This window comes from Scyliorhinus canicula, chromosome 12 (assembly GCF_902713615.1).
Source record: "Scyliorhinus canicula chromosome 12, sScyCan1.1, whole genome shotgun sequence".
In the NCBI taxonomy this organism is placed as follows: Eukaryota; Metazoa; Chordata; class Chondrichthyes; order Carcharhiniformes; family Scyliorhinidae; genus Scyliorhinus; species Scyliorhinus canicula.
The window spans coordinates 31,146,180-31,162,289 of record NC_052157.1 but is presented as its reverse complement, the minus strand read 5'-3'; the positions used below and the strand labels follow the sequence as shown (position 1 = coordinate 31,162,289).

The 16,110-nt window shown below is 45.8% G+C and overlaps 2 protein-coding genes across 5 annotated transcripts in view; one reads left to right on the top strand and one right to left on the bottom strand.

The window, feature by feature from the left end:
* The window catches only part of nedd4a (NEDD4 E3 ubiquitin protein ligase a), a 168,867-nt gene that overhangs the window by 59,851 nt on the left and 92,906 nt on the right, over positions 1-16,110 (bottom strand). The gene's annotated exons all lie outside the window — the stretch shown is intronic.
* On the top strand, positions 6,570-7,187 carry LOC119974193 (2'-deoxynucleoside 5'-phosphate N-hydrolase 1-like). The gene is given in 2 exon segments (XM_038812914.1): positions 6,570-6,644; positions 6,646-7,187. Coding segments are annotated over 2 exon segments (450 nt in total). The 5' UTR covers positions 6,570-6,602; the 3' UTR covers positions 7,054-7,187.

Here is a 16,110-nt window from a genome sequence, read left to right as displayed (position 1 = left end):
TTCAACTTGGCCACCAGGGAGAATGCTGAAAATATACCAACCACTTCTCATAGATGGGAGTAACTCACCTCGGCTGCACTCTCAGGGTTACAGAGTTACATTTGTTAAGAGACACATGAGTTGGGAGTGAGAGATTCACATCACAGCTCAGCTTGGGAGTACTGCAAAGAGACAATTAAAATGGCAAAAGAAGATTCTTTACCCCAAGCTTGATTCAATCAACCATTTGGTCAGGGAATGGTGGTGATCGAGTTCTGTGCCATGCACTTATCAGAAGATAGAAATTCAGTCACAACATAACAGGTCATTGGGAATCATGGGAACTCAAACACAACACGTTTTATTTATTTATTAAAAATTTTTAAAAAAAAAAAATCCACACAGGTTTTCCTGATACTTCCATTCTTCTGTACGTGTCCTCCGCCTCGAGAAGGGTCGCCTCCAGAGTGCAAACATTTTTCGTCATTGAATCACTTTGTTATTCAATTATTGTAATTGTAGACTTTCTGCCTGTTGACCTGACTCATGGCAAAGAGCAGACATCCCAGTCCCAAAGCGTACACGATGAACAAGCTCAATAAACACACATCCACTCAATAAACGCAAGGTCGGCAATTATGTGCTGTCCCTCATATCATCTTTAAAATAGGAACAACCGGGGGGCAAATGTTCCCTGTACAAACAGAGGTGCTGATTACAAACTGCACTCCCATCCCTCCCCCACACCCTTTATCAAACTCCAAGGAAAACAATGTACAAGGTATGGCCCATTGGAGCACTTGAAGAATTCGAGACAGATTTGAAGAATGACTATATTTCACTTTCAACAGTCATCATTCATTCTCCACTGATAAAACGAGAAGTCTAATAGGCCAGTTCCAATAACAAAAATCGAAAAATTGCAAAGCACCCCGATCCAAAAGCAGAAACGGTATAAAATTTTGAAAACACATATCCTTCAGTTAAACCAAGGCAGCCAAGTCCTGTGAATCGCTTCCTCTCAGGATAGAGGGTGTATTGTCATTCTGAGACGGAGAATTTGGCACAGCCCTCCCCATTCAGTGTCAAGTGTTGGAACTCTTTACATTCTGGGAACTACTATTCGAGCAAAAAAAAAAATGATATATACACAAGTCTTCGCCCTCTCCTAATAAAAAAGGCTAGCATTTCGTAACTTCAGAACACCCCGGAGTGCTTTGTACTTTTGAAAAGTGATCACTGCTATGACACAGCCAATTTGTCCCACAAATAGCAAATGAATAACGTGCCAATCATCTGTTTTCCATGATGTTGGTGGTGGGATAGAAACTGGCCAGAATACCAGGGAGAACCACCTCAGCCAACTTTTGAAATAGTGCCACGAAACCTTTTGCTTTGATCAGAGGGGGTAAGCGGGCTTTGGAAAATAGCCCTTCAGAGAGTGCACCTCTGAAGCAACATTTTCGTTTTTGTGCTCAAGTCCCTGGAGTGTGACTTGAACACACAATGACAAAGTTTGCTCAGCATGTGGTTAGGAAAAGGGAAGCACCCCACCGTTAACATTTAACAACTGTGCAATTTCCAACAGAAATAGATATGGTGAATGAAGGGAGGTGAGTCAAAGTCTACTGCAAACCAAACCCCAAGTATAGAACCATAGAATTCCTGCAGTGCAGGAGGCCATTCGGCCCATCAGAATCTGCACTAACCCTCTGAAAGAGCACCCGATCTAGGGTAGCTCGGCTTACTCCCCGCCCTAAGCCCATAAACTCCACCTAACCGTTGGTCACTAAGGAGCAATTTAGCATGGCTAATCCACCTAACCCGAACATCTTTGGACTGTGGGAGGAAACCGGAGCATCTGAGGAAACCCACGCAGACAATGGGAGGATTTGCAAACACCACACACAGTCACCCACGGTCAGAATTGAACCCGGTCCCTGGAGCTGTGAGGCAGCTGTGCTAACCACTGTGCCACCTGTTGGATTTTACAACCTGGTAGTTATTTTAAAATACTTATTCTCAAGCTGTGGGTGTCAGTGGAATGATCTGCAATTATGGTCCATCCCTAATTGCCCTGGAGGTAGTGGTGGGGAGTGGCCTTTTTGAACCATGACTGCCCATGTGGCATTGGTACACTGCTGTTAGGGAGGAAATTCCAGGATTATGAAGCAGTCTTCTTCGGTGATCACTCGCTAACATGCATGATCAGCAGCACGGTAGCATTGTGGACAGCACAATTGCTTCACAGCTCCAGGGTCCCAGGTTCGATTCCGGCTTGGGTCACTGTCTGTGCGGAGTCTGCATGTCCTCCCCGTGTATGCGTGGGTTTCCTCCGGGTGCTCCGGTTTCCTCCCACAGTCCAAAGATGTGCAGGTTAGGTGGATTGGCCATGATAAATTGCCCTTAGTGTCCAAAATTGCCCTTACTGTTGGGTGGGGTTACGGGGATAGGGTGGAAGTGTTGGCCTTGGATAGGGTGCTCTTTCCAGGTGAAATGAAATGAAAATCGCTTATTGTCACGAGTAGGCTTCAGTGAAGTTACTGTGAAAAGCCCCTAGTCGCCACATTCCGGCGCCTGTCCGGGGAGGCTGGTACGGGAATCGAACCGTGCTGCTGGCCTGCTTGGTCTGCTTTAAAAGCCAGCGATTTAGCCGAGTGAGCTAAACCAGCCCCTAGTGAGCTAAACCAGATTTGCTTTGGCACCAGAGGTGCAGACTCGATGGGCCGAATGGCCTCCTTCGGCACTGTAAATTCTATGATTGTCCACCCAATAAACTCGGTGTCGCTGATCATGGGTTCTTGCCTGGCTGATGAGCCTGACCCTAGAGCTGCATCTACGACTGCACACTTGGCAGGTGTTTCCGGGAGGTGGGATTGGTTTTTGGGAGCTCTAGGTCACTGGAGTTCCTTTCTCAGGCTCCTTTTCCAGGCCTCTTCTTGCCATCTGGTGTTCTCAAAGAATTATTTCCTTTCAATCAGGAAGTTCCTCCAAGTCGGTCTCTTCTTTTTTTAAAATAATTTTTATTGGAATTTTTTACAGAAAATATAAAACATAACGATAAACAATGAAATGCAACAAAATAACCCATAATAACTGTAACACCCCCCAAACCGTTTTGACGCATGTATCACATCCCCCCACCCCCCCCCCCCCCCACCCCAATGCCCCCCCCCCCCCCCCCCCAATGCCCCCCCCCCCCCCTTTTTAAAGTCGGTCTCTTCTGAGCAATGGTCTCCCAGGCATTGATGCCTATGTTACATTTCTTGAGGTAAGCCTTCAAATGTCTTTGAAGCTCTTCCTTTGTCCTCCTCTTCCTTCAGGAACCTTCTTTGAGCTGGGCGAAGATGATTTGCTTTGGCAGTCGGGACTCTAGCACATGGGTGGCCCAGCGGAGTTGGTTTCAAATGACCATGGCTCGTGCTGGTGCTCTTGGATCCTGTCGAGACACTGATGTTAGTACACCTGTCTCCCAGCTGATGTGGAGAATTCATCTCAGACAGCGTTGGGTGGTACCTCTCCACGGCCTCGAGGTGGCATCTGTACCGAGTCCAAGTTTCTGAGCTGAGTTGAGAGGTTGACCACCTTGTACACCAGGATCAGCATGGATCTCCCGGTCAAAGACTCTCTTCCCTAGTTGTCTGAAGGGGGCACTTGCGGATTGGATACGATGTTGGATCACCGCATCAATGCCAGCCTTGAGGAGAGGTGGCTCCTCAGGTACGAGAGATGTTCCATGTTTGGTAGGGTTTCACCATTGATCTTAATGGAAGGAAATACCGGATCTTGCCTTGGGGTGGGTTGGTAACGGACTGGAGTCTTGACGTTTAAGGCAGAGACCGATTCTTTGGCATGCTTCCGCAAAGGTGTCAAGCATCGTACAGACCTCAAGGGCCTGTTCCTCCTGTCAGGCAGGGAGAGGTTGAATGTCTTGTCAAGAGGAACAAGATAGCTTCATCTTGGTTTCGGACAATGCTCAGTACAACATCGAGGGCCGAAGGGCCTGTTCTGTGCTGTACTGTTCTATGCACTAAGTATTGTTCTTCTGAGAGAGTGAAGATGGCAATGTCATCTGCATGTTGAAGCATACCATATTCCTTTCTGCTTGGATTTCAACTGGCTGAGGTTGAAAAGTTTTCCGTCAGGCCTGCAGATATTATCCACTCCACTGGGAAACCTGCTCTTGACAAGGTGAAGGATGGTGGTGATGAGGGTGGAGAAAAGGGCAGAGGTGGTGACACATCCCTGCTCAACTCCAGTCTTAATCTCCCAAGCTTTCTGTCTTATTTCGGGGATCATAGAATTTATTCAGCCTTGGCCATTCGGCCCATCGAGTCTGCATCGGGCCTTGGAAAGAGACCCTACCCAACCCACACTTCCACCCTATCCCTGTAACGCAGCAACCCCACCTAACCTTTTTGGACACTAAGGGCAATTTTAGCATGGCCAATCCACCTAACCTGCACATCTTTGGACTGTGGGAGGAAACAGGAGCACCCGGAGGAAACCCACGCAGACATGGGGAGAACGTGCAGACTCCGCACAGACAGTGACCCAAGAGTGGAATGAACCTGGGATCCTGGAGCTGTGAAGCAACTGTGCTGACCACTGTGCTACAATGCCTTGCTGGTTATGTTGTTTTGCCAGGCACGGAGAGCCTTCCTCTTCTTGCCGATAAGGATGTTAATGAATTTCTGTAGACAGCTGTGGATCTTCCATAGCACTTGCAATTTATTGAGTCAAAAGCCTTGGGTCAGGTCGATGAGGGCCATTGGTGGTTGATGTTGTTCCCAGCATTTCTCTCGAAGTTGCCGAGCAGTGAAAATCATATCCGCTGTCCCACGGCTTGTAGCAAGCCACACCAGCTTTCTGGAAGGATTTCTTCAGCGATTGGGAGAAGGCAGCTAGCGATGATTTGGGCAATGATCTTCCCGACAAAGGAGAGTACGGAGATTCCTCTGTCCTTCCCGTAGTCTGCTTCATCTCTTTTCTTTAAGATTGTAGTAATGATGGCAGCACTGATGTTGGCAGGAATTTCTCTGTCCCAGATTTTCAGCAACAACGATGGGTGATTGCTTCTCCTCCAAGTTTGAAACTTTCCATTGGAATACCATCCACTCTTGCGGCTTTTCCATTCTTCAAGTATGTACTAGCAGCTTTGACTTTGTCCAGGCTTGGTGGGAGTTCAAGGTCATCTCTGAAGGGGAGCTGGGGGATTTCCTCAAGCATGTCCTCATCTATGGCTGTAGTACGGTTTCCGAGCTCTTTGAAGGGTTCTCTCCATCAAAGGCTGATGTTGTCTCTGTCTCTCAAGAGGGTTCTGTCATTACTCTGCACCGTTTGAGGCCTAGGGTCCAAGAGATTTTGGAGAAGACATTGTTGGAAGTTCATTCGCTTGCCACTCTTGAAGCCTCTCAAAAATATTTTTTCTGAGCGGTTTCTTCATCTTTTGCTGCTTCTGGTGGAATTTGATGTACATGGAGAAGCGGGTGAGCCGGTCATCTGTCCAGCAGTCATCTGCACTGGTCATCGCTTTGGCGATGAGGGCATCCTTTTGGTCTCAGGATCGGACAATGAAGAAGTCGATCATGTGCCAGTGCTTTGATCGTGGATGTTTCCAGGAGTCTTAAACTTGTCTTTTTGGCGGAAGTGCATTAATGATGACAAGCATATGATGTTCCGCATATTTGGCAAGCAGGAGAACCCCATTGGAGTTTCGATTCCTATGTCTTTCCTTTCCGATGGTTCCTTTCCAGATTTGGAAGTCCTTTCCAACTCTGATATTAAAGTCCCCAAGGATTGGGTGTAGGTACTCACAACCGTTGCCTGCTGGTTCTTGGCAAGTTGTAGACAGAGGGTCAGGGGGTGTTTGTTGATGCTGACAGGAGCTCAGAGAGGCGGTTGTCGAGTTTGTTCTTGATGGCAATTCCACTTGTCCTGTGCTGATCCTCGGATTTTCGTTTCCAGACGAAGGTGCAACCACCGGCATCTTCCCTCAGCCGATCTTTGAGTATCTTTGCAGGACAGCGATGTCAATGTTGAAGTGCCTGAGTTCACAGGCAACAAGGGCAGCTCTCCGTTTCAGTGGATTGTTTTGTTCATTACCCAGGAGGGTTTGTACATTTCAGGTGCTGAAACTTAGTTTAACTTTGATTTTCTGATCACAGGTAGATGAGCCTGCTGGATGTAGCTTTCCAGCCAGGTTAGGGACGGAACAGATTATTTTTAGAGCACCCTTTCCCCATGTGGGGTGAGCAGAGTGGATCCTGAAGAGGACTGCTCAGTTGTGAAGAAAGTTGCCGAAACACTCTCCTGTTCGTTTTCCAAGAGTGAGACTACTGAATCTAACTCCACTACCTATGCACCGGTCCAAAGCAAGGGCCTTCCAGGTCCTGTCCCATCACCTCCTCGTAGCAGGGCTAAGTCTGTGTTTGGGGGTGGGGATGTGCTGGTTTCCTCTAGGTAGATGCGGGTGCAGACAACTTTTATTAATAATCATGATAATAATAATCTTTATTGTCACAAGTAGGCTTACATCAACACTGCAATTAATATACTGTGAAAAGGGTTTGCGCGGGCTGGGACAGCGGGGCCGGGGGTGCGGGCGGTGCGCGCGCGGCGGGATGAAACTGGCCATTTATTTTTGTGGGAGTATCAGGGGGGGGGGGGGGGAGGCAGGATGTCCAAATTTACTCCCGGATTATCGACTACTTGAAGAAATTTGGGACAGTTTTTACAGAACACATCGGCTGCCCGGATTTAACTGTGAACGGTGAGGATGGAGCAAAGGGTGAAGATAAATATATCCATGATCGGGATTTGAAGTGGCTGGAGGAGGCTGATGTAATAGTGGCAGAAGTCACCCAACCTTCCTTAGGTGTTGGTTATGAAATTGGAAGGGCTATGCACATGAACAAGAAGGTTTTGTGTCTGTTCAGAACATCATCAAAACACTTTCTCTCCGCAATGATCCGAGGGGCGGAAAATGGAACCAACCTCCAAGTGAAGGATTACTCTGAGGAGGAAGTGGAAATTATTCTACAACAATATTTTGAGAAGCAACTACAGGCATAAATAATGTCACTGCCAAAAAAATTCCTTCCTCTAAAGTGGATTTTAATCATGCATTGACAGTATTGTCCATTGGTACCTTGTACACTACAGACCAAAATAAAACTCAAAGCCTTTCAAAGTATAAAAAAAAAAAATATATACTGTGAAAAGCCCCTAGTCGCCACATTCTGGCCCATGTTCGGGTACACAGAGGGAGAATTCAGAATATCCAGAATTACCTAACAGCACGTCTTTCAGGATTTGTGGGAAGAAACCGGAGCACCCGAGAAAACCCAGGCAGACACGGGGAGAACGTGCAGACCTTGCACAATCTGACCTGAGCATCGAACCTGGGACCCTGGCGCTGTGAAGTAACAGTGTTAACCACTGTGCTACCATGCCACCTCACGTGGATATGCCATTGCACATCAGCAGACATTGTCCTTGACAGAGGGTATGTCCAGTTCCAGTGGCAAGGGAGCCTAGGCGATGAGGATCTCCCCACTGCTGCACCCTTCATATGTTTATCTTCCACCCGAGTTGAGGACTTTTTTTGGATTGAGCTTTGCCTGGTTCCTCCTCTTGGACCTTACCGTCATGGGTGACCATGCCAGGAGGTTAAGACTCCCGATGCCATTGCTCTCAGGATAAAAGGAACGTTCAAGCCTCTCCACCACAGCAAGGTTGCAATCCAAAGATGCGACGCGGTAACATTAAAGGAACAGCAATATATTTCCAAGTCAGACCGGTGTGTGACTTGGAAGGCCAACTTGCAGGTGGCAGCGTTCCCATATACCTGCTATCCCAATCCTTCTAGGTGACAGAGATTGTGGGCTTGGAAGATGGTGAAGAAGCACTGGCAAGTTGCTGCAGTTCATTTTGTACATGGTACACACACAAGCCATCACTGTGCATGAGTGGTGGAGGATGGGTGTCGATCAAGTGGGCTGCCTTGTCTTGGACAGTGCAGAGTTTCTCGACTGTTGTTGGAGCTGTACTCACCCAGGCAAATAGAGAGTTGTCCATCACACTCTGGACTTAGGATTTGGAATCAGTTCAGACTGCATTTTAAACTGGGCTGCTTGGATTCATCATTTAAGACATGGGTGAGGGAGAGGTTGGAGGAGTTTAGGGACATGTTTTTGAAGGTTAGTTTGCTGGTTTGGATGAGCTTTTAGAGAAGTTCCAACTCCCAGGAGTGAAACTATTCAGGTACCTGCAGCCTCATGACTTTCTATGTAAGGAGCCTCCTTCATTTCCCCGGCCCCATGGCTCTCGCCCTTGGACAAGGCCCCGTCTTTGGTCAAGTTAAGGGAGGTTAAGATTTCGGATATTTATGGGCAGATGTTGTCGATGGAGCAGGCTTCGTTGGAATTAGTGAAAAAAGGGAAATGGGAGGGTGAACGGAGTTTGGTTTTTGAGGGGGGGGGGGGTGTGGAGTGAGGCTCTTCACAGGGTCAACTTCACTTCATGTGCGAACTCGAGCTTGCTCCAGTTCAAGGTGGTGCACAGGGTGCACCTGACCGGGGGAGGGGGGACCGCACGCCCATGTTTTGGTCTTGCCCCAAGCTTGTAAGCTTCTGGGTCTCCTCTTTCAACACTGTTGGGAGATTTTGAGTTTTCAGCTGGAGCCGTGCCCATTGGTGGCCAATTTTGGAGTATTGGGCTCGTCGGTGCTGCAGACAGGGACGAAGGCAGATGTCCGAACCTTCACCTCGTTAATAGCACGGAGAACAGTTCTGCTTGAGTGAAGGTCCTGGCTGGGGGATCTGATGGAATTTTACTATCTGGAATAGATCAAGTGTACCATGAGGGGCTCGGTGGAAGGGTTGGACTCGAGGGGACAGCCTTTATCTCCTTTTTCAGGGAACTCATTACCATCAGATGTTTTTTGGAGGGGTTGCCTTTTTGTTAAGGTTTTTCTTTCTTTATAGACGGCTGGGGGAGTGGAGGGTGCTGTAGTTTGTATTGGCATTTGCTGTATTGTTGTTACTTTGTTATAATGGAAAATCTTCTATAAATAAAAATATTTTATTAAAAAAAAAGTAATGAGAGCCTTCCTAGTCCAGGCTCTCTCAGTCTTGTTCAATATCCTGGACCATCACCAACCCGAGGTCAGCTAATTCATAGAAATTACAGTGCAGGAGGAGGCCATTTGGCCCATCAAATCTGCAGCAGCTCTTGGAAAGAGCACCCTTACTTAAGCTCACTGCTCCACCCTATCCCTGTTACCCCACCAAATTGAGCAAAGTCGAAGGAAAAAGAGCCTTCTAGATTTGTACTTTAGTTCTTTACCAGATCAGGTAACCCGTTCACTAACCGAAGCTTAAAAGAAAACTCTCGTTTACAATAGTAACAATCTACAAGGATTTATTGTCCGTGTTGGCCATCTATCGTTAGATGAACAGTTTTATTTTCAACAACACACTAGGTGGACTTTAAGCAATTCCCAGTTTTAACACTAATACTCAATTTGTCTAGAGTAAAAACCTATTAAAACGGTAAGCCTCCTTACAGTTCACCCAGTACAATTCAGGCTTATTTGGCCTTTATGAAAAGAACCTTTTTACGGTAAGAAACTAAGAAATTAAATGCGATTACGGCAATAATTCACATTCCCTGAAACATGCATAAGCAGTGTTTTAGCTCAAGTTGCAGACTGATATTTCTATCATGGCAGCATGGCATTATTGAACAAAGCAGCCAGCTCTCTACTCCAACACTGCAAAAAGAATCAGCATTTAATCAATTTAACAGGTCTCCAACCCACAAAACCATGCGAGGCATTTTACCATATGCAATAAGAATTAAAATATTCAATTCAAACACTTTAAAGAATGGAGTTTTCTTTCATGGAGTGTGGGAAGCTAAAAGGGTCAGTGCAGAAAACAAAAAAGAGGGGGGGGGGAAGAGAAAACTGGAAAGTCAGATCGGGCTAAGGACAGCAAGATAATGGATGCAAAATCCTACAAACACATAAAAGTTACGCCTCAAAAGAAATTTGCTTTACTTTTCTACAAGCTCAAAAAAAGAAAGAAACTGTTGCTCTGAAACTAAAACCTCTCTCATGGTTTGATTGTGATTTGGATTTGGCAAGGCTGGCACAGAGGTCAAGGGTTTGAGAGTGGATCTGTGCTTTCACGGAATTTTCTCCTTTCTTCACTCCAATCCCTCCCGTAGCCAGGAGGGTGTTCAGTTGCAGGCAACCACAGGCATTGCTATAATTAGCAGGCTGGAGTTGGACAGGCAATGTCAGCATTCCTCCATCCCCCCCTCTCCCCTCCTCAAAATGAACAAACACTACTGGGAAGATATATTGTTGACAGGTTTGAGGAATAGGCATCCTTGGAACTCAAGTTGGCATCCTTAGGCTGTCGGGTTAGCAGTTTGATTAAACTGATGGGCAATATGATTGATTTTAACCTCAAATGTTACTCAAATTAGCTGCTTTAAGACACTATTCCAAGAAAATGGATACTTATTTTCCACCGACATTGTTCATCGCGCGTCTGTCAAAGTACTTATTACTCTGACTCTGGATGTCATATTTTTGTACATTCACACAGCACAGCAACAGTGCCAAGTGGTGAAGGTTTATGAGAAAGTGCAAGAGTCCATTGCCAACAGCACTATGTAGAATAAAAAAAACTGTCACTGCTAAAATCTTTCACTGGTTCCAGGTTATCAGGATGATCAAGTAAATTTATTGACCCAAATTCATCTGTGTGGTTAGTAATGATATAGCTTTTCTCGTTTTTGAAAGCTATCTATTCATGACAATAATACCACACATCCCCAGTCAACTTGGCCAACCATTAAAACATTTGCGCTAAAAGCCAGCCTCTAAACATTCAGACACAGCAACCATTGTATTTGTGAAACTCTGATACAGCAGCCTCACTATGCATTTGCACGAAAAAGGATCCTTTTGAGGCAGAGCAGATCAATCATACAATGTACAGGGTGTTTCACCCTGCTGGACAGGATTGGATCTGCACCGCAACCTGTTCTTACACTTGCATCGAGCGTTGACAAGCCATTCTTTCATAGCTACAACCACCTGGATTCGCAAAATGTCAATCTGTAGTCACACTGAATTGCAACACCACCATTTGAAGGATCCTAGCAAAATAGAAAACAAATCCTCCTCTTGTTCAGTGCCACAATGTCTATATTGTTGTTTCAGCGTCTATTTGCAGAAATTATGTAAGAGTTTCTGACAGAGGAATTCAACCATTTACTTCTTGACTCACCACCATCTTGTTGGTTTTGGTGGTGGTGGTGGGGGCATTATTGAAACATCAAAAATTACCATCAACTATTGATGAACCTTGATAAAATAGTGGAGCATGGGCAGCAATATTACAAGATGCACAATAACCTACCCATCACAGGATACTTGTTCCACATGGGAAATCTCTACGTAGTCCCTCACCTTGGGCTTTTACTGCACTGTGTCATCTGCCGAGTTAACACTGCCACCTTTACACTGGTACACGCCCAGTCACTACTGCAGTCAAAGTGAGCAGCACTGGAGAATGAGCAATCAGGATTTTCGAGAATTATGCCAGACCTGAGAGGTTATATGTATCGGGAAACCGGCCAGGGCTCTAGTCTCTAAAGAAACTGACTTAAGAGGATGACTCGATAGAGGTCTCCAAGATTATGAAAATTTTGATCGGGTAGATGTGAAGATGTTTCAATTTGCAAGCGCGACTAGTGCAAGGGGCTACAGATATAAGATTGTCATCAATAAATCCAATACAAACATACAAATGTTGGCTATTTTCCCCCTCCAATGTGCTCTACCATTTGATTATATTACGGCTAATCTGACTGCGGTCTCAAATTCATTTTCCTGCCTACCCACAATATGTTTTGATTCCCTCGTCAACCAAGGATCTATCTCACTCAGCCTTAAAAATATTTAATGACTCTGCCTCCACTGATCTTTGGGGAAAGATAATTCCTCAGACTAATTCCCTTCTCCTTACTTGCATCTTGAAATGATCCATTTCTGCTTATTCCTGAAGTTAATTCCAGTCTCCTCCACAAGAGCAAACACGTTTCCAGAATCCACCCCCTCAGAGTCCTGAATGTTTCAGTATGATCACCTCTCGTTGCTCTAAAACCAATGGGTATAGGCCCAACCTGGCCTACCTTTCCTCAAAAGGCATCCCCTTCATCTCAGGAATCAGTCGAATGAGCCACTGCTTAAAACGCTATTATATCCGTTCTTAAATAAGGAGACTAAAACTGTGTATTGTACTCTCGATGTGGTCGCACCAATAGTACTCCAGTCATTACATCTTGCTGACCCGAAAATGATCTATTTATGCTTGTTCCCTGCGAGCTGTCCGTCCTGTCCATCACAATTAAAACCATCACCCCTGCCATGACACCATGTTACTCCCCACACCATGAGCTCCCCGGTAGAGAATTCAAGAGAAACTTTTACCTAGGCAATAGTTTGAATGTGGTACTTGTTGCCACAGGGAATAGTTGAGGTGAATAACAGATACATTCAAGGGGAGTTAGGTAAGCAAAATGAAGGGATAGGATATGTTGACGGGGTTAGATGAAAATGTGGGGGGGGGGGTTATATGGGGCATAAACACTGGCGTGGGGAGAATGGGTTTCTGTGCTTTATTTACTTTGTAGTTGGTTGCAGCAGAATAGAAACTTGTATAATAAGTAAGTTAAAATGCACTAATGGCGTTCGCCACCAAGCCTTGAAGTGAAAATAATGCAAAATCATGAATCTTGTTGTCACTCTTAGCTACGTGGACCCCAGTGTCACTTAACTGCGCCAGAAACTTACAGTTTAAGCAGGCTCCTCACAGCCCCCCCCCCCCCCCCCCCATACAATTAAAACCACCTCCCCTGCCATGACACACCAACGTCTTGTGAGCGCAATAAAACCAACAGCGCTTCTAAAGCTCCTGGTATCAAAGGTCACCCACAATATTCTCAATTCAACATACCACAACTGTTTGTTTAAAAAAAAATCCATCTGCTGAAAACAGTCAACTTGCTACCGCCCACAACCTACTTGGGTAAGTTACAGTCCAACAGCTGTTAAGATGTTTGACTGCTTTACTGGAAAAACATATATATATCTCCAATCTATATATTTCCATGCAGTTTCAAATAGTTGCTTGCAATAATTTTGGGAACTTTGCTGAGTCTGTTGCTTCCTGAAAGAGTTGCAGCAGATCTAGAAGGTGCTGCTGCCTCACAGCGCCGGGGACCCCAGTTCGATCCCAGCCCCGGGCCACTGTCTGCGTGGAGTTTGCACATTCTCCCTGTGTCTGTGTGGGTCTCACCCCCATAACCCAAAGATGTGCAGGGTAGGTGGATCAGCCACTCTAAATTGCCCCTTAATTGTAAAAAAAAAAATGAATTGGGTACTCTAACTTTATTTATTTTTTAAAAAGATCTAGAAAGTGCACGTGCCGGACTGCCAGCCACGTTTGCACAGGCATCGATCTCCCTGATACCGAAGAAGGACAAAGATCCTGTGGAGTGCGGGTCTTACAGGTCTCTCTCTTTATTGTATACCGCTGCCACGGTATTAGCCAAGTTCTGTCAAAATGTCAGGAGGGTTGTTTGCCAGAGGTAATCTCGGAGTACCAGACTGGGTGTTTTAAGGGCCGACAAATGTCAGGCAACTTTTGAATGTGGTTATGTCCCCATCTTGGGGAAGGTACCTGAAATAATCATCTCCATGGATGCCGAGAAGGCTTTTGATCGGGTGGAGTGGAGGTACCACTTAGAGGATCTGGGCGATTTGGATTTGGGCTAACATTCATCTCCTGGGTGAGACTGTTGTCTAGCACTCTCGCGGCAAGTGTCCGCACTAATGCAGTGAGTTCAGGGTATTTCCAGCTGTACAGGGGCACGAGGGGAATGCCTATTGTCCCTGTTGTGTTCACGCTGGCATCGAACCTTTGGTCATCGCGCTTAGATCATCAATTGGGTGGAGAGGTATTGAGAGAGGGGGAAGTGAGCATAGGATGCTCCTTTAGGTGGACCATCTGTTGTTGTACATTTCAGACCCTCTATCTTGAATGGGAAAGGCAACGGAGCTGTTGAGGAAGTTTGGATTGTTCTCCGGGTACAAACGGAGTGAAATTTTCCCAGTGAACCCTTGGGTAGGAGAGCAGATTTGGGAACACTGCCATTCAAGCTGGCCAAGACAAAGTTCAGATATGTAGGGATTCAGGTGGCTCAAGAATGGGCCTAGCTGCACAAATTAAACTTGGCCAGTCTGGTGGAGGGGGTGAAATGGGACTCGGAAGAGGTGGGATGCCCTCCCACTCTCCTTGGCGGGGAGAGTGCAGACAATTATTCCAGTCTCTCCCAATCTTTCTCCCCAAATCGTTTTTCATTAGGATGGACAAGTTAATTTCAGCCGGTGTGTGGACAGGTATGATTCCCAGATTTAGACAAAGTTTTAGATGGAGGGGGCATGGCTTTATTGTTGCCAATTTGCGGTAACTATAGGTTTGCCACATTGGGGATGGATGGATGCAACGTACAAGATTTGGAAGAGGTTGAGAGATTTTCGGATGGGTTTGTGGAGGGCAGGCTTGCGGGACTGGAGGAAAAATATCAACTCCTGAGGCGGGAGCGCCTTTAGGTGTAGGACTTGTTTGCAAAGAACTCTCTTCGTTCCCCCAATTACTGAGACCTACATTGAATGACAGGATGTTCTGTTGTGATGAGTTGAGAGAAGGAAAGATCTCGGACATATATGGGTAGTTGCTGGAGACGGGCAAGGCTCCATTAGAAGAAATAAAGGAAAAGTGGGAATAGGAACAGGGCCTGGAGTTGGAGGGAGGGGTCAGGAGTTAAATTTTGTATACGGTAAACTCGACTTCCTCTTGCACCAGGCTGAGTCGGATACAATATAAAGTAGTCCAAAGGGTGCACCTGACTAGAGTGCACGAGTTGGTTTTCCCCAATGTGGAGGATAGGTGTGAACAGTGTCTAGGGGGGCCGATGAACCACTCGCACATGTTCTGGTCCTGCCCAAAATTGGTCGGGTTCTTTGAGACCATGTTGGAGGTCGAGAGGATTAGGCTGGAGCCGTGACCACTGGTGGCGATTTTTGCGGTGTCAGGACTTTGCCGGAGCTCCTCGAGGGGAAGAGGGCTGACGTGCTGGCTTTCGCTGCTCTGGTAGCCCGGCGATGAGTCCTGCTTTGATGGAGGTGAGCTGCGTCTCGCTGTGGTTGGGGGACGTGGCAGGATTTCTGAGATCGGACAAAAAATAAATATGCCATCAGGGGGTCGGAGCAGGGGTTTACTCCAGGTGGGAGCCGTTCATTGCTGAAGATCTGTTTGTTGTCAGCAACTGCAGGGGTATCTAGGGGCCTTCATAGTTAGTTTATAAAAACAAAAAGTGACGAACTGTATTGTATTAAATTATATTTGAGCATTTTTGTTTTGTGTGAGAATTTTTTTTGCATTGTTTGGAATAAAAATATATTTAAAAAATAAATACTTTGTTTTTATTTCAGTTGTTCGTTTTTTTTGTTTGCTTCATATGCACCGGGAATGTGTGGAGGTTTGTGCAATTGGGTATCCACACGCAGCGGCCCCTTTGTTAAGAGTTGTTTTATTCCAAAGAACTGTAGGTTTTGTTTCTGGATTGGATGCTTCATTTTATTGCAAACTAGCATCCGGGGGTGACTTCATGCAGAGAATGGGCAACTTCATATTTTAAAAACCGCTGCCAAACCATAACGGTTTCATAAAGGAAGATATTATATTCATGGAGTGCCTTTTACAACGTCAGGACATCCAATCAAGTACTCTTGAAGTTGTAATGTATTGAACGTAAACAACCTCACTTGGCAACAGATTTATTATTCTGTAGAAACACTCAGACATTTTTTTGTAGCTTCAAGCTGATGAGGGAATTGTCTTTTTAAAATAAAAATTTCTTTTTAAAGCCCCTTCTATAGCAAGTATCTTTGACTTTTGTTTTTTTGCTTTCATGTCTTAATTGAGATGCAAGATCAGTGTTATATTTCCCAACCGGTTTTGTCTTGGGGCCAGTGGGCATTTCATC